Here is a 27,715-nt window from a genome sequence, read left to right as displayed (position 1 = left end):
TAACCTTGGCTCCAGACACAGGCACACAAAACCCACCAGGTATTAGAGGAAATGCCCCAGGGGAACATTTTTCACTGAAGTTACTGTACGAAACATTAGGTGCAAATATTAGGTCATTTTTTTATCAGCAGAAGAACTAGTTGCAGAGGCCTATGTCCAATGGCAAATGACTTTTACACGTCTCTGTTACCCTGCAGCGCCCGACACGATGTGCAGCTCATTCACCTTCCCCTTTGATACAGTTTGTTCTGCCCTTCACTCAGCTGAGCCCATTTCGAGCCAACCTTGCCTTGTGGTTCCCATGCACCCCCACCCCACCTCCCCGCAGCGCTGCACTACTGGGGCTGCAAACTCTGCAAGGAGAGGCCAAAACCCAAACAAGCTGCTGGTTTCTTCCTTGCTTTGCAAGCTGCACAGGGAGGGCCCAAGCATGCTGCTCTCACTCAGCTACAGCTTCCATTGTCTTCACTGGTAGTGAGGAGTGCAGGGTCAGGAGGAGACTGTGCAGCTGTTAAGCTGCACACACTCCAGGAAACTGTGTCATCAATAAAACAAACCCCCCATGGACATTTCTACTAGTGCTTGGTTTGGCATCTCTCCTACACACAGCCTCGGTATGCAGCTAGCATTTCACCACATCCAGCTGTCAGCACAGTCAGCACCCGAGAGGCCACTGAGGCAGCTTCTGCTCTTATTTCTGGTGCCCAGTTCAGTATCCCAGGGGTGACCAACAGGGCTGGGGTGGCGGGTAGGGAGGGGCTTAAACCCTCCTAGGCCGTTTCAACCGGGACTTCTGCCCCCAGAGAATGCCTCCCGCACGTGGGTGCTTCCTTGTTCCTGCAGCTGGGTGTGTGGAGACCATCTGAGCTGTGAGCATCCCCTGTGGGGACACACTCCTGCCTGGTGCATCACACGTGCTGGCTGTCTACTGGTGCTTCTCTAAAGCAGTAAAAGGTCACTTTAGGGCATTGATTTGTCTCCACTGAAATCCGGCTTGCGTGGGAGACACAAGGAAGGGCTCCCAGCAGCATCCCTGGGGTTCCAGCTCCATCCAGCTTCCGGGAAACACTCAACACTAACATTCAACTTAAAAAACCCCTCATGGTTGAGTAATTTTACTACAGAGTCTTTCCTTCTATCTCCTGCTAGAAAAGCCCCTTGCAAAGTACCAGAGCCAAGAGATGAATTTATTCCTTGTAAAATATTCTTCTGTTGATCTCTGGAGACAGCCCCAATCGTACCAGAGTAAAACCTACAAATCCACACACATCTGCTGAAAATTGACTCAAAAGACTTTCAGATCCCATGAGGGAGGAGGCATCATGCCAAGCGGAAATGCACCTAGCCTGGGAGGACACAAAGCTCCTAGAAAACAAGCTGAAATGGAGAGACGGATATTGTGCAGTGAAAGCAGGTTCTGTAACACACACATGGCCATAGACACATTCACTCTGTAACTAACTAACACACACACCCACACAGCACATGGCTATAGACACACTTTGTGGAATGATTGCATACCAGACACATGAACATAGACACATAGGCACTCTGTAACACACACACATGGCGATAAACACACTCAGATTCTCTCTCTGTAACACACACATCCTGTCACGTTCAGGGTCAGTAAATATAGATTCATAGAGTCATAGATATCGAGGTCAGAAGGGACCATTATGATCATCTAGTCTGACCTCCTGCACAACGCAGGCCACAGAATCTCACCCACCCACTCCTGCGATAATCCTCTCACCTATGTCTGAGCTATTGAAGTCCTCAAATCATGGTTTTAAGACTTCAAGGTGCAGAGAATCCTCCAGCAAGTGACCCGTGCCCCATGCTACAGAGGAAGGCGAAAAACCCCCAGGGCCTCTTCCAATCTGCCCTGGAGGAAAATTCCTTCCCGACCCCAAATATGGTGATCAGGTGAACCCTGAGCATGTGGGCAAGATTCACCAGCCAGATATCCAGGAAAGAATTCTCTGTAGTAACTCAGATCCCACCCCATCTAACATCCCATCACAGGCCATTGGGCCTATTTACCATGAATATTTAAAGATCAATTAATTGCCAGAATCATGTTATCCCATCATACCATCTCCTCCATAAACTTATCGAGCTTAATCTTGAAGCCAGATAGGTCTTTTGCCCCCACTGCTTCCCTTGGAAGGCTATTCCAGAACTTCACTCCTCTGATGGTTAGAAACCTTTGTCTAAACTTCCCGATGGCCAGTTTATATCCTCTCAGATGCTGGGAAACCTGTGAAAAATCATTATTCTCCGGCCCCAGAGTGATGAGGCTGTATTCAAGCCTCGAGAACAACGCAGTCTGTTCGAGCATTTGACCCAAACCAATCTGGAGGACCAGAGCCTATGCAGTGACCTAATCGGAAAGGCATCCTGTTCCCACACCTAACTGCTGAGAACGCTGCCCAGAAATACTCTGGCCAGTGGCTGCATGCACAGTACACTCAACCATTCCGAAAACATGAAAGATGGGGCTTTGCTCTCCGCAGGGAGCGAGGTACAGGGCCTGGGCGAGGTTACAGATTAGGAGATTGACCTGGCTGCACACCTGGACAGCCCAGATGGCAGGAGGGCAGCAGGTAATGCTAGCTCCTATTGACCAGGAAGCTGGCAGCAACGGGCTTTGCCTGTTCTCAGGTCTTGAACTGAAAGCGAGGGCAGTGAAGTGTCCAGGAATCGGACAGACACGTGGAGGAAGGAGATGCACAGTGAAGATGCTGGTACTGGTGCCGACGATGATGATGGAATCAGAAGGATGGGGATGAAGATCAGATGGCATGTTAAGGTCTCTGCTTTTGTGTAAGAATACAGGGCCTGTGGGATAGGTCTGACCACATATATCCCCTTTATTATATACAGGACATGTGAGGTTGGACCTTTCCCACAGGTCTGATATTCCCCAGGAGGGAAACCCAAAGGTGCCATCTAACCACAGCAAGATGGCACAAAGCAAACAGGAACCAGTTTGAAGACATCACTGACGGAGGCTCCTGACTGCCGCAGTCACACGCTCCCAGGTCCTCCCAGTCCAGGCACTACAGCATCTCACCAGCAGCAGGCTTGGCAGGGCTCCCTGCACATCGCTGAACGGAGACTCTGGCTGATGGGAACCTGCATCCCCCACCGTGCTAGGAAAGGGCCGTCCAGAACCAGCCGCGCGAGCTCTGCTCTCTGCACAGCCTCCTCCAGACTCCAGCATTCCTTCTCTCTGGGAATAAAGCGGTGGGGCTGGGCACATTCTCAGGTCTCCTCAGGAGCTTTCAGTTATTCTCAAAGGTGAAGTAGCAGCATGGTTCAAGTCACCCTCTATTCATGACTTCTCACACCTTGGAAGTAGCCACAGCCCCCTCAGCTCACTCTCACCTGCTACCCCCCAGCCTTGGGGATGCCCAAAGCTGAGCACAGAGCAGGCAGAACTAACAGATCCCAGCTTCCCTTTGCATCCAGCGACACTGTGCTGCACTGGGGGAGAGCTCCAGAACGCATAGGAAAAGAACGTGACTCACAGTTCCAGCCTGGCCCCTTCATCAGCCAGGATACAGCCATTACCACCAAGGAGCCTGGTTTCTGGCCTTCTCTTTGCTGGCTTAGGAAACTCCCCTGGGACTGGGACACGAGTGGGGCTCCCTCCAGATACTGTTGGCTTGAGAGCACATTGCTCTCACCTCCTTCTGCCCCTGCCCCCAGCCTTTTAGCACTTTCCCAGTGAGAATCTGCCTCCCCTGCTCCCCCCCCCCCCGGTTCCTTATATTCCCTGAATTGGTTTGGGCTCCTGTGATCATTGGCTGCTGTCAAGCCAGCACCACCCTGGACTCTGGCTACCAGACACACTGCAGCAGCCTCCCGTGCAGGGCACTGGATCAGACAAGCGCTGAGCAGGACCGCCTGGCAGCTGCCTTCAAACAGCAGCCACAGGGACAGGTCTCAGGCACAGCTGGGGCCCGTGGCAGGGACAGGCACATGGGAGCAGCCAGAGCCCCAGACCTCGGCCCAGCTGAAGAAGCTGCAACCAGGTGACTGCATGGCAGGATCCCGAAACCCCATGTGAGGGCACCGTGGACTCTGCTGAACCCAGACAGCCCCACCCCCCACGCAAACACACACAGCACCACACACGCAGCACCATACACACAAACACACACAGCACCGCACACCCAGCGCTACACATACACACACCCACAGCGCCACACGCACAAACACACACAGCACCACACACGCAGCACCATACACACAAACACACACAGCACCGCACACCCAGCGCTACACACACACACACACACAGTGCCAAACACACAAACACACACACGCACCGCACACCCAGCGCTACACATACACACACCCACAGCGCCACACGCACAAACACACACAGCACCACACACGCAGCACCATACACACAAACACACACAGCACCGCACACCCAGCGCTACACACACACACACACACAGTGCCAAACACACAAACACACACACGCACCGCACACCCAGCGCTACACATACACACACCCACAGCGCCACACGCACAAACACACACAGCACCACACACGCAGCACCATACACACAAACACACACAGCACCGCACACCCAGCGCTACACATACACACACCCACAGTGCCAAACACACACACACACACAGCACCGCACACCCAGCGCTACACATACACACACCCACAGTGCCAAACACACAAACACACACAGCACCACACACGCAGCACCATACACACACACACAGCACCGCACACCCAGCGCTACACATACACACACCCACAGCGCCACACGCACAAACACACACAGCACCACACACGCAGCACCATACACACAAACACACACAGCACCGCACACCCAGCGCTACACATACACACACCCACAGCGCCACACGCACAAACACACACAGCACCACACACGCAGCACCATACACACAAACACACACAGCACCGCACACCCAGCGCTACACATACACACACCCACAGCGCCACACGCACAAACACACACAGCACCACACACGCAGCACCATACACACACACACACAGCACCGCACACCCAGCGCTACACACACACACACACACAGTGCCAAACACACACACACACACAGCACCGCACACCCAGCGCTACACACACACACACACACAGTGCCAAACACACAAACACACACAGCACCGCACACCCAGCGCTACACATACACACACACGCAGCGCCACACGCACAAACACACACAGCACACACACACGCAGCACCATACACACACACACAGCACCGCACACCCAGCGCTACACACACACACACACACAGTGCCAAACACACAAACACACACAGCACCGCACACACAGTGCCATACACACAAACACACAGCACCGCACACCCAGCGCTACACATACACACACACGCAGCGCCATACACACCCACACACACAGAGCACCATTCACACAGCGCACACACATACACACGCAGCGCCACGCACACACCCACACACAGCACCATGCACACACATACACACGCACCTCCCTAGCACCACACACAAACACACAACTGCCGGGAGCGTGTACATTTGCATGAGCCGTGTATGTGTCTGACAGTCCGAAGAGAACAGTGGCTCATCCAGCTGCGACAGAGACATTACAACTTTCGCCTTCCTCTGCCCACAGCGATGCTTCCTCTAACCTTCCAGTGGCCACATACCGCCCCTGCACTTGCTGGATGCCGGTCAGCAAAGGTGCTGCAGGGGCCCAGCCCAGAGCCGGACGCTGGGAGCGGAGGAGTTCTCTCCAAGCCGGGAGAGACAGCAGATGCCTGCTCCCCCTTAGGAGCAAACTCTGTTACAGAGAGCTGGGGCTGGGCTGAGGCTGGGCTGGGCTCTCAGTGACAAGAATTACCCCCTGCAGTCAATGGCGTTCCCCCAGGGTCACTGGGAGCAGAGCATGGCCTTTGATGTGCTCCCAGGGGCTCGCTGGAGCCAGGGCACAGCAGCGCTGTACATGCACCCTCCAGCCGCTGTCAGGGGCAACCTGCTACAGGCCCCTGCTCCCGTAGCCGCAGTGGCTGGACCAACGGGAGTGGTGAGCATGAACGGGGCGGCTCTGGGGCTCAGCACGAAGCAGGCGTACATACAGCAGAGTCTGTGCGTCAGAGCTCACCCCCCTCTAGCCCAGCCTCCTCTGAGAGCACCCACTGCAGCCTGGGCCATCCCGCCCCCTCCCCCTCCCCCTCCCCCTGCTCAGCCCTGGCCCTGCTCTTTGGCAGATGCCCAGCTGTTGTTGACAATCCCTCTGGAGACTGCAGCTCTCACTGCCTGGACAGAGGAGCCGGGCCTGGCAGTGTGAGCGGCTCCGCCAGCCCAGCACCTCCAGGGAGCCCTAAGGGCCTGGCATTCTGGTAACACCCCTCTCCACCTTCATCTACTGCTGCTGAGAGCCAGGGGACCAAATGCTGGGGGTGGGGGAGGTCCATAAAAGGCCTTGAGGAAGGGCCTCCAGGCCCACAGACTGCACCCGCCACTGCTGATCTGCCCTCTATCCTGTGACAAGCACTCTGCGCCCACCCAGCGGCCTCAACTCCTCACACCCTTCAGGGGAGCCGCCAGCCACGCTCCCTGCCTACCAGTTCGCTCCCCTTGCTACCCAGCAAACACCCCCACTCTGGGGCGGTCATACATGGGCTAAGAGGGCACATTATTATAGGACCTCAGGGGCTGGTACCAGAATCCTAGTGACCTTAACCTACCTGATTGCAGGTGTTAATATCTACCCCATTCCTCAGGTGTTCCAAGGCTTTGTCCAGGTTCCCGGATCTCGCAGCCCTCAGAAAGCTGGTTGCAGCATCGGCCTGGGAGAGAAAAGAGAGCACATGAGTCAGCATATACCCTGGCTCCAACCAGCCCAGGGTGCCCATTGCAGGGCTAGGGGCATGAGTCATTCCTAGCACTGGGCACATGCTGTAGGGAACAAGTGGCACCAGCCAGCTCCAGGGGACCTAGCAGGGACCTTGCAACAACAGTGGGCTCAATCACCCCATCCCCCCAATTCCTGCTGTCCCCGTCCCACACCAGCACAGGGAACTGTCGCTAGCAGGCGGCCTTTTCAGTGCTGGAGCCTGGCTGGGGGGTCTGTGCTGAAGCAGAAGGAGCTGTCTCTGAAATGCCGTGCAGCAAAGCTGCCATTTATATGCAGACCCAGCTCAGGAACACAAGGGAAACGGCTTCCTTCCCCAGTGCTCTCACCCCGCCTGGCTCTTACCGGCGCTGAAAGCCCTGAGCCGGCCACTGGATGTGCAAGAAAAGGGAGCAGGGCTCTCAGTGCTGCAACAACATGCATGCAATGCCCCATTCAAACCCTCCACTGTGCCTGTCCCAGCACCAGCTTCCCCTCCCGGCCCCTGCCAGCAGGGCAGGCTCCCCCTTGCTGTGCTGGGCGGGGATTGCATCAGGTCAATGGAAGGGATGGGAGGAGAGCTCTGTCACGCCCAGTGTGTTTGTGCATGTAGCAGAAAGAGGGCCTGGGGTGCTACTGCAGTGAAAACAATCCACCATCATCACAATCTTGGTGTGAGGGAGTTAAAGAACCAGCACCAGATAGCGGAGCTCCAGCAGCTTGCTCGGGGCTGCACCTCCCAGCAGTGGCGGCTGCACTGGGACCAGGAGGGGAGGGAATGGATGATGGGGCACCATGAGGGACGTGGTCCCTGGCCACTTCCTGGGTGAGGCTCCCAAGGCTGGCCTGACACAAAGCAGCTGGGGAGAGATGGAGAAGGTAGTCACACAGCCAGGCTTTCCACAGCTACAGAGTTTATAACCCAGCCATAGCCCTGCCCACAGCTGGGCACATCTGTCTGGCCCAGGGTCCTGTTCCCCTGGCCAGGAAAAGTCAGTGTGGGCGGGACATGACCTATTTCTCCATTCTTGGCATGGAAATCAATTAAAAATCCCTTGAAATAAAAGTGCCGCGAATCTACAATGAACCCAAGCTTGCTACGGAGCCCTCCTTCTCCACACCAGAAATCTCACCAGTTTATCCAGAACCATTTCCAGCCGCTATTGGTCCTGCTTGGCTCTGCGGGGCCCTCTCCCAGCTCTGTGTGCTTGTCTGGGATGCAGCCTCTGGCCTTGGCCCCCAGCCTGAGCAGCAACGTAGTGCCCCTCAGGAAGCAAAGCAGGCAGAGCCCCTGGTGAGACATGGCTAACTGAGACACTTGGGCTATTATTAACCTTGCACTTCCTGTGCAGGGTGATGCTAATATGGTCACGGGTCATAAAGCAGGAGGCAACAGAGCACAGGGCAGGGAGAAGCGCTTCGCACACTGATGCAGACCCCGAGCCTCTGACCAGAACCCCCTAGGAGTGCACACATGGGGCTGCGGCTTGCTGCCGTGTCAGCATTTGGAAGAGAGGTGTATTAGCTAACATGAGGGAAAGACAAGAGAGCTGGTTAGCAGGTCAAACCCTTGGCTTATCCCATCCCCAGACCACACTTGGCGGCTTCCCTCAATACTAGAACTGCCTGTGTGCATTAGGGTGCGTATTATGGCAGCACCCAGGGGTCTGGGCTCTGCACAGATACACAGTGAGACAGTCCCTGCCCTAAAGAGCTTATGCTGTAGACAGGCCAGACTGGCCGTGTCATAAATATAAAGGGAAGGGTAAACCCCTTTGAAATCCCTCCTGGCCAGGGGAAAGCTCCTCTCACCTGTAAAGGGTTAAGAAGCTAAAGGTAACCTCGCTGGCACCTGACCAAAATGACCAATGAGGAGACAAGATACTTTCAAAAGCTGGGAGGAGGGAGAGAAACAAAGGGTCTGTGTCTGTCTGTAGTCGTCTTGGCCAGGGACAGAACAGGAATGGAGTCTTAGAACTTTTAGTAAGTAATCTAGCTAGGTATGTGTTAGATTATGATTTCTTTAAATGGCTGAGAAAAGAATTGTGCTGAATAGAATAATTATTTCTGTCTGTGTATCTTTTTTGTAACTTAAGGTTTTGCCTAGAGGGGTTCTCTATGTTTTTGAATCTAATTACCCTGTAAGATATCTACCATCCTGATTTTACAGGGGGGATTTCTTTATTTCTATTTACTTCTATTTTTTATTAAAAGTCTTCTTGTAAAACACTGAATGCTTTTTCATTGTTCTCAGATCCAAGGGTTTGGGTCTGTGGTCACCTATGCAAATTGGTGAGGCTTTTTATCCAACATTTCCCAGGAAAGGGGGGGTGCAAGTGTTGGGAGGATTGTTCATTGTTCTTAAGATCCAAGGGTCTGGGTCTGTAGTCACCTAAGCAAATTGGTGAGGCTTTTTACCAAACCTTGTCCAGGAAGTGGGGTGCAAGGTTTTGGGAAGTATTTTGGGGGGAAGGACGCGTCCAAACAGCTCTTCCCCAGTAACCAGTATTAGTTTGGTGGTGGTAGCGGCCAGTCCAAGGATAACGGGAGTAATATTTTGTACCTTGGGGAAGTTTTGACCTAAGCTGGTAAAGATAAGCTTAGGAGGTTTTTTCATGCAGGTCCCCACATCTGTACCCTAGAGTTCAGAGTGGGGGAGGAACCGTGATAGGCCGGGTGGAAAGATAACCACCCTTCTGTCGCATACGGGGACCAGGCCTAGAGAGATTTGCCCAGAATCACACAGGCAATCTATGGCAGAGCCAGAAACCCAGATCTCCAGTGTTCCAGTCCAGAGCTGTAGGCTCACGGCCATCCTTTCTCTACGGACGAGCACCTATTGCCAGAGTTGGCAGGCCCCAGCCACGGTTCGGTAACATTTTCAAAGCAAATCATGACTTGTTAGCAGCAGAGCAAAGCGAGACGGGGCGGAGATGCTCAAAGGATGTGAGAAGTGACTTGGAAAGAGCCGGGTCTCTTGGCTCAGAAACTACAACAACTGGTGTGGGTTAAACTACAATTATAATAAAACCAACTCTGCTATCTGAAGAAAAACCTTCAAATGGGTCTAGAAGGGATCACAGTGTCGCAGCGCTATGCATCCGATGAAGTGAGCTGTAGCCCATGAAAGCTTATGCTCTAATACATTTGTTAGTCTCTAAGGTGCCACAAGTACTCCTGTTCTTTTTGCGGATACGGACTAACACGGCTGCTACTCTGAAACCTGTACTAAATCAATGGAAGTAATGACGGTAACACACATTTACTGGGCGCCTTGCACCCTGAAGGATCACACAACATTTCACAAACAGGAACTAGGAATCCAGCCACCACTGAAATGCAGCCACCTCTGGGGTGATGCAGCCCCTGTTTAAGTAACACTATGCAACAACTTGGGATAGGAAGTAAAGAACAGTGAATCCAGCTGAAACTATGGGGCAAACACTGAGTGGCAGTAGGTGATGACCCAGGCTGGGATTTGCCCAGGACACCAGAGTTAACACACCTAGGGCCAGATATTCAGGTAAGCATGGCACACTGAGTCTGAGCTCTTAGCAATCTGACCCCTAGAGTCATCTTTCACAAGGTGCCCTGGAATATGTCTGGCAAGTGGGCAGGCCCACTCAGTGGAAAGGCAGCTGCTTCTGCAGCATAACACCCCTCATGCCAGACGGGGCACTGCTCTGTTCTGACCCAGCAAGAGGTGGCATATAATCACCAGTGCTGCTTCCTTCAGGGGCCTGGCCCAACTCAGCCCGGCCCATGAGCTCCGTTGGGTGCTACCCTGAGACTGCAAGGCCCTCAGGGCAGGGACGGTTCCTTCTGGAACGCACAATGCACAGTGTTGGGTGCTGCTACACAAGCCAGTGGTACCATGGCTGCAGGCTGAAGCAGTGTCTGGGCCTGAGGCTCTCCTCTTCTCTCTCTGCAGTAGTTGTGGGTTCGCTCAGTAGAGTGAGGACATCACCCAGCTCTCTCTCCACTCCAACTGCAGCCTCTTGGTCCGATAACCCAGTACTGACTGACCTCTCTGCTCCCGCTCCAGGGAAATGCAGCCAAGCCCCGGCTATTGATCCAATCCCATGCACCAGAGAAACAAGAGTCTGATTACTACTTGGGCGGAGGTCCCGTCAAAGCAGCACTGGCTGCCCCCAGTAGCATCCAGCCCACCAGGCTCACCCAGTCCTTGCTACCATTCAGCCCCAAAAGGATGTGCAGCAAGATCCTCAGCCACATTTCTTGCGGGAGCCACTGGACCCAGCACTGGCTAACAAGGCTCCTGGTGTTAGCATACTTTGCATTACAGGGAAGAGGTGCTGGAGGCCGTGCTGCGGTTTCTGATCACAGCAGAGCAGCCTCCTCATGCCAGGCGAGCGTGTACAGTCTGTGTGAACCCCCCTGCCTGCTGGCTCCCTCCAGCCTTCCGAGGAAGACCCAACTCCAGGGACCGACCCGTTGTTTATGGTGCAGAGTAACGAGGAAGGCATCGCGTGGCACTGAGATGCCTTCTGCTCAATCAGGTTTATCTACTGTGATAGACAGGACCTGCAGCCAGAGATGTCCCTGTGCCATGCTCAGCAGTGCACAGTTTGCACGCTGAGCTCAGGGTGCTGAGCTGGAGAGCCCACGATTCACAACAGGGCAGAGCTGAGCATTTTATGTTGCAGCCTCAATGCAGAGGGATTTTCCAGCTCTGAATCCTGCTAGAAGCCTCCTTTGCTCAGTCAGGAGCCACGGAAGGGCAGCACCTCAGCTTGGTGTGGGCATTTCAGCCACTGCCCAGAGACCTTGCAGAGAAATCCCCTTGGAAGAGCAGAGCACAGTACAGCTTCCCTGTCCATAACTCACACATAGCGCTGCAAAGATTAAAATGAGATAACTCCACGGGCTCCAACAGCCCATGGCTGCCAAAGCCCCAGCACAGAGCAGAACAGGGAGGTGGCCAGGAATGCAGCTAGAAAGCAAACAGAAAAGCAAAGCAGAGCTCGCCTGGTGCACAAAGGAGAGGCATGTTGAATACTCACAGCCGCATCTAGACCGGACCTGCCCTGTCGAACTGCCATAGTCCAGCACTTGAACTGAAACCCGAACCTGGTCTCCCCTCTCCCCCTCCTTTGCTAGCTACTCCCCAGCTTTGTGCAAGCCAGTGAGTTACACTGCATTCTGGCTAAAAATACAGGCTCCCTCCTCGCTCCAGCATGGGCCCTGCAGGGCTCGCCAGACACTAATGGAATTGGTTCATTTTCTCTCCATTATTCTGTCAGTTGGGATATTTACTACTGAGCCTCCTCCAGAAAGCAGCTGACTGCTGCCCAGGCCAGGGCATGGGTCGGAGCTGCAGGTGCCCTCCTGAGAACAGCAGAGAGGATGAGCTCAGAAGACATGCCAAGGAGCCTAGCGTTCAATGGGCAACACATGCCACCAGGGAGGGAGGCTACGGTGTGCTTGTGGCCCCCAACTGCTGGGGGACAGGGCCCTGCAGACCAGGCTGAGGCCTGGGGGAGCCAGGCAAACTGTGGCTTTTCTCCCCACAACCCTCATGCATGTCTCAGGGATGCATATCGCATCCTAGGATGTCAGACAGCAGCAGCCAGACAACGCGGACAGCCTGAGAAGAGAGGACAGCTCAGCTTGGATGTGAGTGGCACAGGAAACAGATCTGTGACTCTACTGTCTTCTTGGTGCCACAGTGCGTCTGTCTGTCACTTCTGGGTGTCTTTTCATGGCGACTCTCTGCTACGTCGGTGAGTCACCATGTCAGAGGCCAGAGCAGATGAACTAAGCCATTGAAAAAGTACCAAGGGGATGACACAACAGGGCTAATTTCCAACAAAAGGACCTTCTGCATCATTCTTAAAATAAGGGCAGGCAGGTCGAGAGGAGCTCAGAAGGGTGTGTCTGCCACCAGCCCTGCACACACAGACACATCTTAGGATGTTCGCTTGCCACTTACACAAGTGCTTGCACGGCCGCACACACACACCCACTCACTGTCTCCATACACAGAGAAGCCATTTGTATTTTTCTGTCTTCAAACTGTTTGGACGGAGGCTCTGTCCCTTTCCGTCTCCCGGGCAGTTTTCCGGGACAGTGTAGTCCAGTAGGAGGAGATATTCTTCCTGACTCCCTGTCCTGCAGCACTTGCACTCTGAAACAGGTACCGAATCCTCCCCAGACGCACTGTGTTCCAGGGGATCATGCGTATACAGGCCCTGATCCCATGAGATGCTGGGCATGGCATTGCCCACTGAACGCAACGACAAGAGAGACTTGATGGGAGAAGGATCAGACCCAGACTTTGCCAAGGGCTTCGCAACGCCCAGGATGAACGGCCAGAGAGGAGCACTTGACACTACTCTTATTCTACCTGCTTTCTGCTGACGATTTACTCTCACCCTTGTCCCTCCCCTGCACTTGGCTTTCCCTTCCAGTCCCGAGCGCTGGGCTCTTCCAAGCAGTCCAGCCCAATGCAACACACACATTACGCTCTCGGTTCAGACTCACTTTGCATTCACTGAACCAGCCTCTGTGGGATTCACCCAAATTGGGAGCCACTTTTGAAACACAGGCCCAAGTATCTGCCCAAAGCCCGCAGTGAGCAGCTGGAAGAGCCAATGGGGCAACCTCAGCCCTGGCACCTAGTCCCCTGCAGTAACTGCTGCTCTTGGGCACTACTGAAGCTCTCTGCAAACAGAAAGGCTAGAAACTTCCTGTAGTTAACAAATCATACGTGAGTGACTGTGCAAGTCCCTAAGCCTGGGCTCAGGCTGGGTTTCCAGGCCCGTGATCAGAGGATGGATGTCCCAGCTCACTGCTCAGGACACTGGACAGTGACGGAGTCCTACTCTCATCTCCTCCTCTTCAGTCCCGCCCAGGCAGCTCTGCACAAGGCTGATAAAGGAAGGGAGGTTATTAGTAACTCCACCTTGTTCCATGAAACACAGACACACTTATATCAGCCCAGGGAGCTCGCTGCTGCCTTTGGAGCTCTGAGCAGATAATGTTTTCCAGGCAAACACCCAGCAACGTGAGTTCAGCCCCAGCTGCTAGGAACACTGGAGGCTGCTTCAGCAACGTTGCCTCAGCCACTGAGCTAGGCAGGTAGCGCGTAGCGATCACTGCTCCTGACACACTAAAGGATAGGCACGTGTACGACACTTGTGACCCCACTCTCCTTGTCTGCTGGACTGTACACGACTTGGGGCAGGGACTGTCACTTCTGGATGTTTGTACAGCACCAAGCACAAAGCTCCCTCCTCCCCCCGTCTGCCGGACTGCACTGGAAACGCTGAATAACAATGGCATGGTGCACATCTGTCATATTTATCGGTGGACAGCAGCAGCGGAATACTTGTTATAGCTTCCAATTTGCTGAGGACCTTCCCTGTGCGGGAGGGGAGAGGTGCACATAGAGGATCCAGGGAGATGACCTGGCTAGGGACATGGCAGAGAAGAGATCCCAAGGCCTGTGAACTGAGCCAGGGATCCCCCGGCCGTCCAGCACATCTACGCACCGCACTCACTCTTCCCAGGCTGGCAGCCCCAGAGAAAGGTGCCTGAGGAATCCACCAAAAGCAAACCCCAGTGCTGCTTCCCAGGGCTGGGGAAAGCGCTGGCATCTGCCAGATGGCTCCCAGGGCCACTCTCTAGGAAGCAATTCTGCACCCAGATCCGTTTTGCTGGCGCATCCCCATGGGTTTTCTTGTGTGACCCCAGTGCTTTGATGCTGCAGAGCTCCCCAGGCCCCTCCACCACCTGCAGTGGAATGGCCAGAGCATAGCAAGCAGCTAGCCAAGCCCGGCTCTGTGAGAAGAAAGAACGAGGAGGACTTGTGGCACCTTTAGAGACTAACAAATTTTTTTGAGCATAAGCTTTTGTAGGCTAAAACCCACTTCATAGGCTAAAACCCACTTCATCAGATGCATGCAGTGGAAAATACAGTAGGAAGATATATATATATATACACACAGAGAACATGAAAATATGGATGTTGCCATACACACTATAATGAGAGTGATCAATTAAGGTGAGCTATTATCATCAGAAGAAAAAACCTTTTGTAGTGATAATCAGGATGGCCCATTTCCAACAGTTGACAAGAAGGTGAGAAGAAAAGGAGTACTTGTGGCACCTTAGAGACTAACCAATTTATTTGAGCATAAGCTTTTGTGAGCTACAGCTCACTTCATCGGATGCATTCAGTGGAAAATACAGTGGGGAGATTTATATACACAGAGAACATGAAACAATGGGTGTTATCATACACACTGTAAGAAGAGTGATCATTTAAGATGAGCCTGCTCTCCTGCTGGTATTAGCTCATCTTAAGTGATCACTGTCCTTACAGTGTGTATGATAACACCCATTGTTTCATGTTCTCTGTGTATATAAATCTCCCCACTGTATTTTCCACTGAATGCATCCGATGAAGTGAGCTGTAGCTCACAAAAGCTTATGCTCAAATAAATTGGTTCGTCTCTAAGGTGCCACAAGTACTCCTTTTCTTTTTGCGAATACAGACTAACATGGCTGTTACTCTGAAAGAAGGTGAGAGTAACAGTGGGGGGGGGGAATAAGCAAGGGGAAATAGTTTTCCTTTGTGTAATGACCCATCCACTCCCAGTCTTTATTCAAGCCTAATTTAATGGTGTCCAGTTTGCAAATTAATTCCAATTCAGCAGTCTCTCATTGGAGTCTGGTTTTGAAGTTTTTTTGTTGTAATAATGCGACTTTTAGGTCTGTAATCGAGTGACTAGGCAGGTTGAAGTGATCTCCGACTGGTTTTTGAATGTTATCATTCTTGACGTCTGATTTGTGTCCATTTAGTCTTTTACGTAGAGACTGTCCAGGTTGGCCAATGTACATGGCAGAAGGGCATTGCTGGCCCATGATGGCATAGATCACATTGGTAGATGTGCAGGTGAACAAGCCCTGATGGTGCGGCTGATGTGATTAGGTCCTATGATGGTGTCCCCTGAATAGATACGTGGACAGAGTTGGCAACTGTGAGCTGAGAGCCAGGCGATTTGCCATCGCTTTGAGCTCCGACTCTGAACGGGCCTTTATGCTTTTCCCCTCACAGCCAGTGACGTGCAGCACAGCTGGAGCCTACGCAGAGAGCTCCTGCCACTGGCATCCCCCCCAACACAAACAGAGCTGCCAGCGAGTCCAGCAGCGGCAGCACCAAGGGTTCTGTTCTGGGAATTGAGAAGGAATAAATGGGCTAGAGGTGTTAAAACCATTTAATACTGTTTGATGTTGAATGGTGACTAAATTATACTAATCCCATAAACCCATTTATTCCATCTCAATCAGTACAATTATTATAACAGTTTTCACCCATCTAGCTAAGCCCCTCCTCCTTCCCCCGGCATCTCTGTGATGCATCTTCGGAGACCCCAGCCAGCCACAGTGACAGTGGCAATGGACCCACTGCAACTTAAACATCTCTTCTGATGTTAAATATTCCCCAGACACCATTTCTCGGCCTCCACCCCCCTGCCAGCAGACGAGTGACCCACAAAACTGCACCCAGCCTTGTCCGCCTCGGGATCCGGGAACCCACTGTGACAGCCCCAGACTATCCTGCAACCTAGCAGAATGGGCAGATGCCTCCACACTCACATGGGGGCTCAGGAAAGGGTGAGTTGTGCAGGTGCCTGTGTGCTAATCCCAATCCCCCGAGAGGCAGTGGCTGCAGACATGAAGTGGGCTCCACTCTCCCAGGAGTCCTCAAGGACAATGTTGGCACAAGAACAAATGGGTAAAAACTGGCCAGGCAGAAATTCAGACTGGAAATTGGAAGGAGGTTTCTCCCCATCAGAGGGTGAGGTTCTGGAACAGCCTCCTAATAGGAGTGGTGGGGCCAAACAACTAGTTTTAAGAGACAGCTGGACGAACATATGAGTATGATTGTCTGACAAGTCTGTGTGTGATGGAAGGGGCAGGTGTGACGAAGTGGGTCTCTTCTTAATGTTTCCTCTGAATAGTATGGGGGTGCCTCAGTTTCCCCTAGGCAGTTCTTAAGTATCTAGGTGGTGGGATAAGGGTGTATGATCATTGCAGAGCCCTAGAGGGCCGGTGTGTGCAGGAGTCTGGACACAGAGAATGGCCGACACCCTGTTTCCTGGCAACTGATGGCCTGGGCCCTTCCCCTCCTGCAAGGTGAGAGCTGAAGGGTTGGAGAACAAAGGAATCAGGTGACCTCCTGGCCCAGGAAAGGAACAAAGCCCAGAGGAGGAGGGGCTGGAGGGAGTTTCAGTTTGGGGCTGGCTGGGACATGGAGTGAAGTGCAGACGTGGTTGTCTGGCTCACTGCCCCCCAAAATGGACCCAGCTGAGGGGTCCCGTTCTCTGCACCTGCAAGCTCTGTGTTAGACCATGTTCCTGTCGTCTAATAAACCTTCTGTTTTACTGGCTGGCTGAGAGTCACGTCTGACTGCGGAGTTGGGGTGCAGGACCCTCTGGCTTCCCCAGGAGCCCCACCTGAGTGGACTCGCTGGGGGGAAGCGCACGGAGGGGCAGAGGATGCTGAATGCTCCGAGGTCAGACCCAGGAAGGTGGAAGCTGTGTGAGCTGTGTGTCCTGCAGACAGGCTGCTCACAGAAAGGCGACTACCCCAGAGTCCTGACTGGCTTCATGGGGAGCAGTTCCAGAGCATCGCCCAGGGACTCCGTGACAGCAGGGCTCAGCAGCCCTGGGGCTCACTTCCAGTTTGTCTTATGTTCCTAACAGCTCAAGGATCAGGGCTTCAGCCTGGGTCAGGAAAGGGTCCCCTGAGAGGGGGCTGGCCTCCTTCCTCTGGAGCATCAGCAATGGTGACAGCTAGAGCTGGGACATTGGGCAGGGTGGGCCAGGGCTCTGTGGACTACCGTGGCACCCAGTATTCTCTGTATCTGGTGTTTGGTTGGCTGGTTCTAGTTCACACTCTCAGGGTCTCACTGACCCCATGTGTGGGGCTGCAAAGGAATTTTCCCCCAGGCCAGACTGGCAGTGACCTTGTGGGGGTTTCCCTTTCCTCTGCAGCATGTTGGTGTGGGTCACTTGCCAGGATTCTACTGTGTAAGTAGATGTACCTCATTTAATCATTTCCCTGCCACTTAGGGGGAAGGCTCAAGCACTGGGGCACCTTGGTCCTCCCTGTTCGCTGCCTGTGGTACACAGCAGTCTAGTCTCCTGTGGGCTGTGACACTTCGGTCTCACAAGTTGGTGGGTTAGTGAGCGGGTGTTGGTGAAATACAGGAGTTCAGCCTAGATGACCGGGTGTCCCTTCTGGCCTTGAACTCTCGGGGTATGTCTACACAGCTATAAAAACCCTGCGGCACCAAGTCTCAGAGACCAGCTCAGCTGACTCAGGCTGAGGCTGCAGGGCTAAAAATAGCAGTGTAGGCATTTGGGCTGGGCCTGGGCTCGGAGACGCTCCCCCCTTGCGGGGTCTGCGAGTCAGGGCAGTCATGGCCAGGCAGCAGTGTAGACACATCCTAGGACTCTGCAGTCCTTGCTGGCAAGGAAGCACACGCAGCAGAGCCGTCTCTATCATAGGGCTTTGCTGAGTGAAGTTTCCCTGGGCTGCTCTCAGGCGGAGAACTTGAAAGCAATTCAACCCAGTTAATCCACTAATGCACGTCTGTCTCTTGAGCTTTACCACTTGTGATAACATTACAGCTTCAAGAAAAGGAGTACTTGTGGCACCTTAGAGACTAACCAATTTATTTGAGCATAAGCTTTCGTGAGCTACAGCTCACTTCATCGGATGCAACCTCCTGTCTCCTCCACTTCCTTTGGAAAGCCATGTGCTCCTATCAGCAAGGTACTTAGCGGCCCCTGCTCAGCGTCCTGCTGACATCTGCTTGCAAATCCACATGTCTGAGGCTCAGGAGCAGCATGTGCCGTGCTTTATCTCAGCTAAATCAGACACAAGACAGGATGTAAAGCTGCTCCCATCACAGGCATGAGTCAACCTGGAGGAACCAGGTCAGGACAAAAAGAAAAGGAGTACTTGTGGCACCTTAGAGACTAACCAATTTATTTGAGCATGAGCTTTCGTGAGCTACAGCTCTGTAGATCTGAAGAAGTGAGCTGTAGCTCACGAAAGCTTATGCTCTAATAAATTGGTTAGTCTCTAAGGTGCCACAAGTCCTCCTTTCCTAATGACGTGAAACAAAGCCAAAGGTTCGGAGACTTGGAGTGAGAAACGGAGCAGGGGTAGGAAGGACTCCTGTCCACTCCCTGGAGACCAGTGCAAGACACTTCCCTCCAGCACATTAGCATGGGCTTCATCCCTTGCAGTATGGTTTGCCACTGGCATGCAGCTGTGTTGTACAGAAAACAGACAGAGAAGGCCCCTGCTCCAAGAAGCTGACACCTGCCACTCACTGGAATACTAATTAACACTGGGATTAAGTGGTCCCAGTAGCCGGGGCTTCCACCGCTTCCCTGGGGTATGACTCTGCCATCAAATAGATGGCTACAGAGGGAAATGGTTTCTGAGGTTCAGCCCTTTCTTCATTTCCATCCAGTGCTCCTAGCTTCCCCCTAAATCAATCCTCTCCCTGTGTTCACCGCCTTCACCACCTGGCCAGTTATCGCAGATCCCTTCGGCTGGGTCTATCAGCCTCTGCCCTCCAGATCTCCAGCACTGCGTCTCACAGCACAGCGCCTCTGCTAGTGGGGGGCTGTGCTGTGTAACTCTGCTCAAAGCAGATCTACAGCGTGGTGAACATGCTGGCAGCATTGGCCTATTGCTCCCTCCTTGGGTTTGGGGGGAGGTGAAGGCTAACGTAGCCATAGTTCCTGTGGTCATTTAGCCAAATTAGACACAAGTAGCATTTCTAATCTTCTCCATAAATCCATCCCACCTGCTCTCTGACCTCATCATGCTCTTCTGCATGGGCCCTCCCTGCCTTGCTGAAATCAAGGTGCCCAGATCAACAACTGAGTCCTTTCCCACCGGGCTGCTTATGTTGAGAAGCTGCATCACCTTAGAACACATGCTGTCTAGCACTCCTGGGAGATATGGGCTGTCAGGTCCTGGCTTGCCCTCTATGGTCCCCCAGGGCTACACACAGCCAGCTGACAGAGTGTGAAACAGGTCAGCCCTTGTCTACACTACGCGCTTTGGCAGCTTTTACGGCCTGTTCTAAGGCAATGAAACTACCCAGCACAGACAAACCCCCACCGCCACCTCCTGGCTCTCAGTGCCTCTGCACAGGCAGCGCCAAACAAAGAGCATTGTCTTACGTGGCTGCCATATCACCCCAAAAGCTTCTCCCCCACTGGCATTCCACTGCTGTCCAATGCACTGCCTTTCCGAGTGGCATGTCTGCCGTCCGGACAGAGCTTCCCAGATGTTGTAGCTGCACCGCCCTCAGGATGCTATTTTCTTCCCATGTTTCTAAGCCCGCAGTGGGTCCCTTTGCTTTACTTTGGCCTCCCGAGTGTCCACTCCCTCCCCCTGTAAACAGCGCTGAGAGGCTGCTTCGCTCCCTCATCAGGTTCCCTAGTACAGGGGCCTGACACCAACCTCTTTGGTCCAAACCCAGCATTGTGATCACGACCTGGCATGCAGCACCCATGCTAACGGGCCCAGGAAGAAATGGCATTAACACTGCTGTACAATGACAGGTTTCAGAGTAGCAGCAGTGTTAGTCTGTATTCGCAAAAAGAAAAGGAGTACTTGCGGCACCTTAGAGACTAACCAATTTATTTGAGCATAAGCTTTCATGAGCTACAGCTCACTGCATCCGATGCATTCAGTGGAAATTACAGTGAGGAGATTTATATACATACAGAACATGAAAAAATGGGTGTTATAAATCTCCTCACTGTATTTTCCACTGAATGCATCCGATGAAGTGAGCTGCAGCTCATGAAAGCTTATGCTCAAATAAATTGGTTAGTCTCTAAGGTGCCACAGGTCCTCCTTTTTTACTGCTGTACAATGTATTCATATTGCACTTCCCCAACTATGGAAAATCATTTAGGGTGAAAGGGGGGCTGAAGCTTTTCTCAACCTCCAAACATTTTATTTTGCTGCTTTCGTTACCTTTCCCGCCATTTGTTAGGCACCTTCTGTATCTGAAACTTTCTAGCCCCACATCTGCAGCCCTGGCGTTTATGCCAGCTGGGATGCCTTTTCATTCCCCTTAAATGCTCCCAGTTTAACCATTTTAATGGGAAATGGTATTTTGAACTAGCCCAGACACTAGCGTAAGGCAGTGAGGCTGGCTGGACTGGGGCATGACCGCTGTGGCCTGTCTGAAGTTCCACAGCAAGCAAAGGATCACTGCCATCAGCAGCACTTTTCTGGCCCCCAGCACGCTCCCCTTCACAATCAGAGAGACATGTGGCATCAGCTTAATTCCTCTCTCACAGCTTCAGAACCAGAGGCAGCAAGCCGGGGGGGAGGGACTGGCACAGAGACCGAGGGAGGCTGCTAGCTGACCCAGCTTGCTGAGGACTGTGCCAAATAAAACCCAACTAGCTACTAGAGACCCTCTGGAGTGCATGAGCCAGGCTAGCCCTAAGGATTCTGTGTACTCACCAACACAAGAGAAGACCCAGAGCCCCAGATCATCCATTGACCACATTGTTCTCAACTACAAAGGGATTCCATTAATCCTTAGGGCTCCAGGAACCATTTAACAGCCAGCACATAGGTCAAGGATTAAGGCAGACCACAAGTCCTATAGGGATCAGGGATAAACCTTCCCAACTGTCCCGGGTTACAGGGGGAAGATCAAAGATAGAGAGATGAAGTGATTTGCTCCAGGTCTCACAGCGGCTCAGTCAAAGAGCCAGGAACAGAGCTCAGGACCCATGACTCCCACTCCACCGTGCGCCCTCTCTCTTGGAACACAGACCCTGGCAGGGATGTGAGAGAGGAAACCATATTTCAAATATTTCATTTTGGGGCCAAATTCTCAGGAACCACCTCTAGTTTGTCACCTCAGTCGTATATGTGTAGTCACTTGCGACCACAAATAACGACACAGACAAGCACAATAACGCAAATAACGCACCCCAGCTCTTGGCGACTGCTTTCCAGCCTGCCATTCATCAATGTACGGCGCACTCAGAGCCCGGGTTAGCTAGAGCTCTGGTTAGCCATTTAGGATCTTAAACAGCTGCTGTGGCTGAGGATTAGAAATGCTCCTCAGCTCCCCCTGTGGGTGGGTCCCTCTTGGCTGGCAGCTGCAGCCAGAGCATCTTTGGGGACACAGAGAGGGAGGGTGCCACAAGCAGGGAACAGCCCACACCGCAGGCATCAAATCCCTTTGATAAGGGCGTAAATCCTGCTGCTCTGAGCAAATTTGTTCCCAGACTACACCCATTTGACACGAATGGGTTTTCTGAGAAGCAGGATTAAGAGTCTGTCCTATTATTCACAAATTCACGATCGCCCTTGATCAACAGCCGGGCAGCCAGCACCAGCAGAGGTGTCAATGGAACAGCATCCCACGGTGTCTGGCCAGGGAGCTGCAGACTGGGGAGCCAAGGCTATGAAAGAGTTAACATGGCTGCAGCTCCTGTCAGCATGGACCAGGCACACCCCAGTGACACCTGTCACTCCCTCTTGAGGCTAGCAGAAGCCCCCGCTCTTTGAGCCTCCTGAGTGGGGAATGCTATTTTTAGGTTCTGATTTAAGACAAACCTCTAGAGCTTGCTGTTCATGCATTACACCTCTTATTACAACCTGCCAGGGCTTACAGCTGGTTAGAGAGACATAGCAGCAACGTGACTGCTTGATTTTTTACCTCTTACTCTCCTAATGCACTTTCTTCCTGAACCATGACAGCAAATAAATGTAGCTGAGTCTGCGCAGATGGGGATGTGCAGAGAACACACCAGAAAAACCCAGTGCACAGAAGGTATGTGACAGATTCCACTTGCTGGTAAAAACCAGGGACAAATTCTGGGCCTGCCTGGTGCAGCTCAGAGAATGGGGGCAGCCTCTCCAGCAAAGGGCACGTATGGTGCACCCAGCCTCATCTATCCCAGACACTGCACATGGCTCCCAGCATTGAGGAGAGGGGCTGGGTTCCAGCACCCACCGACAGTGCTCCAGACCCAAATCCGGTTCCTTCCGAAGAGATTCATTCTGTGCCCAGGGGAAGGCTTTTAAATGTTGCTTGTGAGCAGCTTCTAATTTCTACAATCTGTTCCCCCTCATTTTTTCTAGCCCTGCTTCAGCAGGGCTAATTCGCACCCGCTCTGCCTGGATGCAGTGGGCAAAGGCCTGAGCAGAGACGCGTCTGTTAGAATCTGTACAGCTGTGGCTGATCACTGTGCTGAAACTGCGGGAGAGGCAGGTGCTGCGCTGTGGCTGAAACACGCGGGGGCTTCATGCTGTCCCGGCTGCTGTGCGTGTGACGAGCTCTCTAAGCCAGCAGTTCTCAACGTTTTCCTTTCTGAGCCTCCTCCCAATATGCCGTAAAAACTCCACCGCCCAGCTGTGCCACAACAACGCTTTTTCTGCGTATTAAAGCCAAGGCTGGCGTTAAGGGGTAGCAAGCTGGGCAGTTGCCCAGGGCCCTATGCCACAGGGGGCATCGCAAAGCTAAGTTCCTCAGGCTTCGGCTTCAGCCCCAGGTGGGGGGCTCGGAGCCCCGAGCTGCAGTCCTGTGTGGCAGGGCTTTGGCTTTCTGCCCTGGGCCCTAGCGAGTCTAATGCCAGCCATGCTTGGTAGACCCCCTGTAACCTGCTTGCAGTGCCCCGGGAGCCCGGACCCCTAGTTGAGAACCACTGCTCTAAGCCATCAAGGGAAGAAGGCCCCGAGGGAGGTTGCCTGCAGCACAGCTCTTAGAAAAGATCCCCCCTTGCACTGGCAAGGGGAGCTGTGCTAGGACCCTGAGAGCAACACCTGCACCTAGTGAAGGGAAGTTGCTGCTAGCTTGGCTCCAAAGGCAGCACAGCCCCCAGTTCATCAGCAAAGGCAAATGGAGCCTGCATGGAAACCCCACCCAGTGCGCCTGACCCAGTGCTTTAGGTGGGCAGGAAAGATGACAACTTGGCCGCTGCTGTTTACCGTTAAAAAAGAAAACTGGCAGCCAATCTCCCTCCCCCCTCAGCTATATCAGCTCAGAATACGCTGGCGTGGGGAGCAGGGATGGTCTTGCTACTAACTCTCCAGCCTGGAAACAAGGGGCTCAGCTCAGTTCCTGGCTCTGCCACTGACTCCCTGTGTGACCTTGGCCAAGTCCCCCATCTGTACAATGATTCATCCTGTGTCTCTCGTCTGTTTGGTCTGCAAGCTCTCTGGGGCAGGGGCTGTCTCACCATGTGCACACACAGGTGCCCAGCACCACGGGGCCCTGATCCCATGCTACCAGTTCCGACAGACACACACGCCAGACAGGATAGGTAAACAGCCTTCCAGCTATCCTTGCCCTAGGAATTGAGTTGCAAGAGTCCCCCACTGCCTTTAGAGGCTGCCCGAGTACTCACTTTCCATAGGTGCAGCAGGCCTGGCATCCCTATTGGTGAAAGGGAAGCCCCCATCTCCGTGCTTGGGGTCTGCACAGATGCACAGTGAGCTCTACCTCCAAAACAAGTGCCCAAGATCCCAGCAGGCACAGGGCTTTATCAGCAGCAGCAGACCTCTGCCCTATCGCCTCTCACACGTGCAGATGCTGAGGGGAGGCTCCTGCCTGGGGACTGGAGATTACGGGGGCTGCCCCATGCCAGGGCCCATGGTAAACAGCGGCTGGGCTCTTCTCTGAGCGTTTGAGAGGGCAGGGTGTCTGGAACATGCTTTCTAAACACGTCTGCAGGCAGGTGAATGGGGCTCCGACCTCAGGCACCTGAACCCTGCCTTTCAAACAGGAAAAGTGCAGGGCAGGTCTCGGAAACATGAGACACAGTAAGGACAGAATTCCTCGTCTGAAAGCTGCTCAGGGACAGGACTGCCTCTGACCTTGTGCATGTAGCACCATCACAAGGGGACCTGATCCCTACATGTTACTGCAACACAATGAAACTTCCTTCTCCTAGTCACAGGGCAGATGCCAGCTCCAGCCTTCCCTCCTGGAGATTCCTGCATGCAGGGAGAAGGGAAGTTAGCCCTAAGCTACTTGGAGCAGGAAGCGGGAAGTTACGGCACAGCTCATGAGAACAGACCCCTTGGAAACAGCCCCTCCAGACGGTCTGTGCTCCAATACCATGACAATGGGTGCACTATGAACACTGATGGGCGAGCATTTACTTGGCACTCCAGGCTGGAAGACCAGATTCTGCTCTCCATTAAAGGGTGCCAGTGGCTTTATTCACCCTGCTCAGGTGCCTGGTGATTAATTAGCTGGTGTTTGCAAAGCGCTAGGTGAACACAAGACAGCACAGTGCTCCATTTCTGTTTTTAGCTCCCATTCATCAGGAACCCATGTGCTGACTGCAGACCTGTGGTGATCTGGATGCCTTGGGGCCATGCCAACAGATGCCTCAGAACCTGACGTGACTACATGTGGGCAGGCCATTGAGCACAAACATGACTTTGGGGTGCTCACAGCAATGGCTGAGCCAGCTGCACCCACCTGGATGCTTGCAAATCAGCTGAGCCCGTCCCTGGGAAAGCGCTCATCGCAGCGAGTACTCTGGGATGTGCTCAGATGCAGGCATGAAAAATGGAGCCTGCCAAATGCTTTGTATGATGGAGAGATGCGGGTTAACCCCAGCAGGGGCTTGCTCCAAGTTACAGCAGTGGCAGCAGAGCTCAGGCCTTATTAGAAAAGGTTTCCTTTAAAAAACAATCCCCTTCGGACATGTGCATGCGCACGCCAGGCCCCACGGCTCTGATGGAATCACTGGCAGAGCCTTCACTCTAGCAGTAGGTGCCACAATGCAGCAGGCAGGTTCCTAGATCCAGAGTGTAATTCTTGTGTACGTGCCACCCTGACACAGGTATGCAGTCAGCTCAGGAGCTCCAGTTCCTCCATGGTAGGGGGTTTTATTCCCTTCCCCTCTTCTGCTTTGCGCTGCAAACTCAGCTGATGGGAGGGGGAGAGTAAACAAGACCCATTTTCATTGGAGGGGGAGAGTAAACAACAAGGTCTTTTGTCCTTTTTAATGTCCCTCTCTAGTCTGGCTGGTGTTGAGGGGCCTTCCTTGTGGGGCAGGACAGAACACCCTCTGTTGGAGACCAGCATTTCACACTCCTTAATCCCTCTCTCCTGTCCAGTGATTTACACAGCTACCAAGGGTCCCAATGCAAATGCTCAGATATTACCATACAATATGGGATACAGATGCTATGAGATCAGCATTCCATAAAGTCTAAACACTAAACACATTCTTATAATCCTAACATCTATCATAACAATACCAACACACAAGTGAGCCAGACTTGTTCCATCAATGGATTTGTCATTGTTCACCTGAGGCACGGGGACCTTGGCTTGAGCTGGCACCTGGCCTGCCAGCATCACATCATATTCCGTGTTCCTGTCTAGCCAGGACAGACGCCACAGTGCTTGAAATGCTGTCACTTGTGGACCATCTTCCCCCAGCCGCCCTGCATCAGTAACACCAGTGGAGATGAACAGTTGCTAGCAAGGGCAGGACCTGTTTGCATGGTTTCCCTGGTGCCAAATGTCTCCCCCTTTTGGGCCCCCTTTCAGATTTTTATTCCCCTCTTCATTGGCAGCTAATCCTGCTCCACTGACCAGTTCCAATTTCTCCAGAGATTAGCCAGGAATCCTTTGCAGACACTGCCACAGTCTGCAGGAGTTTGCAGACTCTCATGTAGACACAGAGGAGAGAGCAAGAAAGGGCTACAAAAGCCCTTTGTGTTCATTAACTTCCCAGGGTCAAATGAGCAGAAGACACTGCCCAGTTCTGCTGCCCAAGAGAGGTTATTGGGTGGAAGATGCTCCGCCAGATGCGGGCCTGATAGCTCAGGGAGACACAGGGGAAATGCATGAGAACCATTGAGCAAACCTTCAGGGAATGTGGTTCTAGGGAGCCCATTGTGGTCTGGGAGGCCAGAACCAGGAACTGAAATTAAACCACTTGCCTGCTGCATAACATAACATACGTGCAGCTCTGAATCACAGCCCTGCGGAGTCCCTTCTGATGCACAGCACTGTCACTGTCACCACACAGGCTGCCGACACCAGTGCAGGCTGGTGACCCCAATCCCTTCCATGGTGTCTAGCATCCTGCGTCCCACATCAATCAATACAGTCCCTCAGTTCAGTGACAATCCCCCACTGTGATACAAGTGCAGGAATATCCACTGTGTGTGAGTGGGGCACAAACAAAACAGTGAGTGGGCCTGTCCCTCAGAACCACGCCTTCCCCTGTATTCCATTCACATTCCTTTTCTTCTGTGAACGACTGGAGTACATTGATCCCTGCACTGACAGGTGCTGTAGAAGAAGCTAGCTAGCCAGCCATCCAGCTGTTACTGAACTGTGGATCTATGCAGAGTCCTATCCAAGGATTCAGGGTCAGCCCATTTCCCCACAAAGGTCCTACACCTGCATTTCTGAGTTGTTTGGTGGGAGGAAAAGCAAGAGAGAATATAAAGAGCAAAGGGGGACTGAGCATTCGGGACAGGCTTGTGGGGAAGTCCAGTTTTATCAGTGGCCACTGGCTCTTCTGTATACACATAGAACTTGGTAAGGTACAGACTCCTCCAAATACATAACTAGGTGCTGCTCCATGCTACACCATCCCCACAGTGTCCACCCAACAGAGACTGAAGCATGTTCTCACGTTAACGATGCACAGCGTGTAATTTCCAAGCTGACCGGTTGCGTGCAATGAGCGCTAGAAGAGCAGAGGAAACGATGGGATGCAGAGTGCCAGGAAGAGCTCTGCGGCCATACCACGC

General features: G+C 53.0%; 1 protein-coding gene across 10 annotated transcripts in view; it reads right to left on the bottom strand.

The window, feature by feature from the left end:
- The window catches only part of ANK1 (ankyrin 1), a 116,131-nt gene that overhangs the window by 46,560 nt on the left and 41,856 nt on the right, over positions 1-27,715 (bottom strand). For 8 of the 10 annotated variants that reach the window (XM_073325379.2, XM_073325377.2, XM_073325378.2 and 5 more), the window contains exon 2: positions 6,744-6,845. In XM_073325379.2, the coding sequence (XP_073181480.1) occupies positions 6,744-6,845 (102 nt within the window). Of the gene's footprint in view, positions 1-6,743; positions 6,846-8,022; positions 8,128-24,333; positions 24,469-27,715 lie in introns of those variants that run through there. The other 2 variants (XM_073325372.2, XM_073325376.2) reach the window with 2 other exon arrangements.

Source organism: Lepidochelys kempii, chromosome 26 (genome assembly GCF_965140285.1).
Source record: "Lepidochelys kempii isolate rLepKem1 chromosome 26, rLepKem1.hap1, whole genome shotgun sequence".
Taxonomy (NCBI): Eukaryota; Metazoa; Chordata; order Testudines; family Cheloniidae; genus Lepidochelys; species Lepidochelys kempii.
The sequence above is the reverse complement of the archived record's forward strand: the minus strand, read 5'-3'. Positions and strand labels throughout refer to the sequence as shown.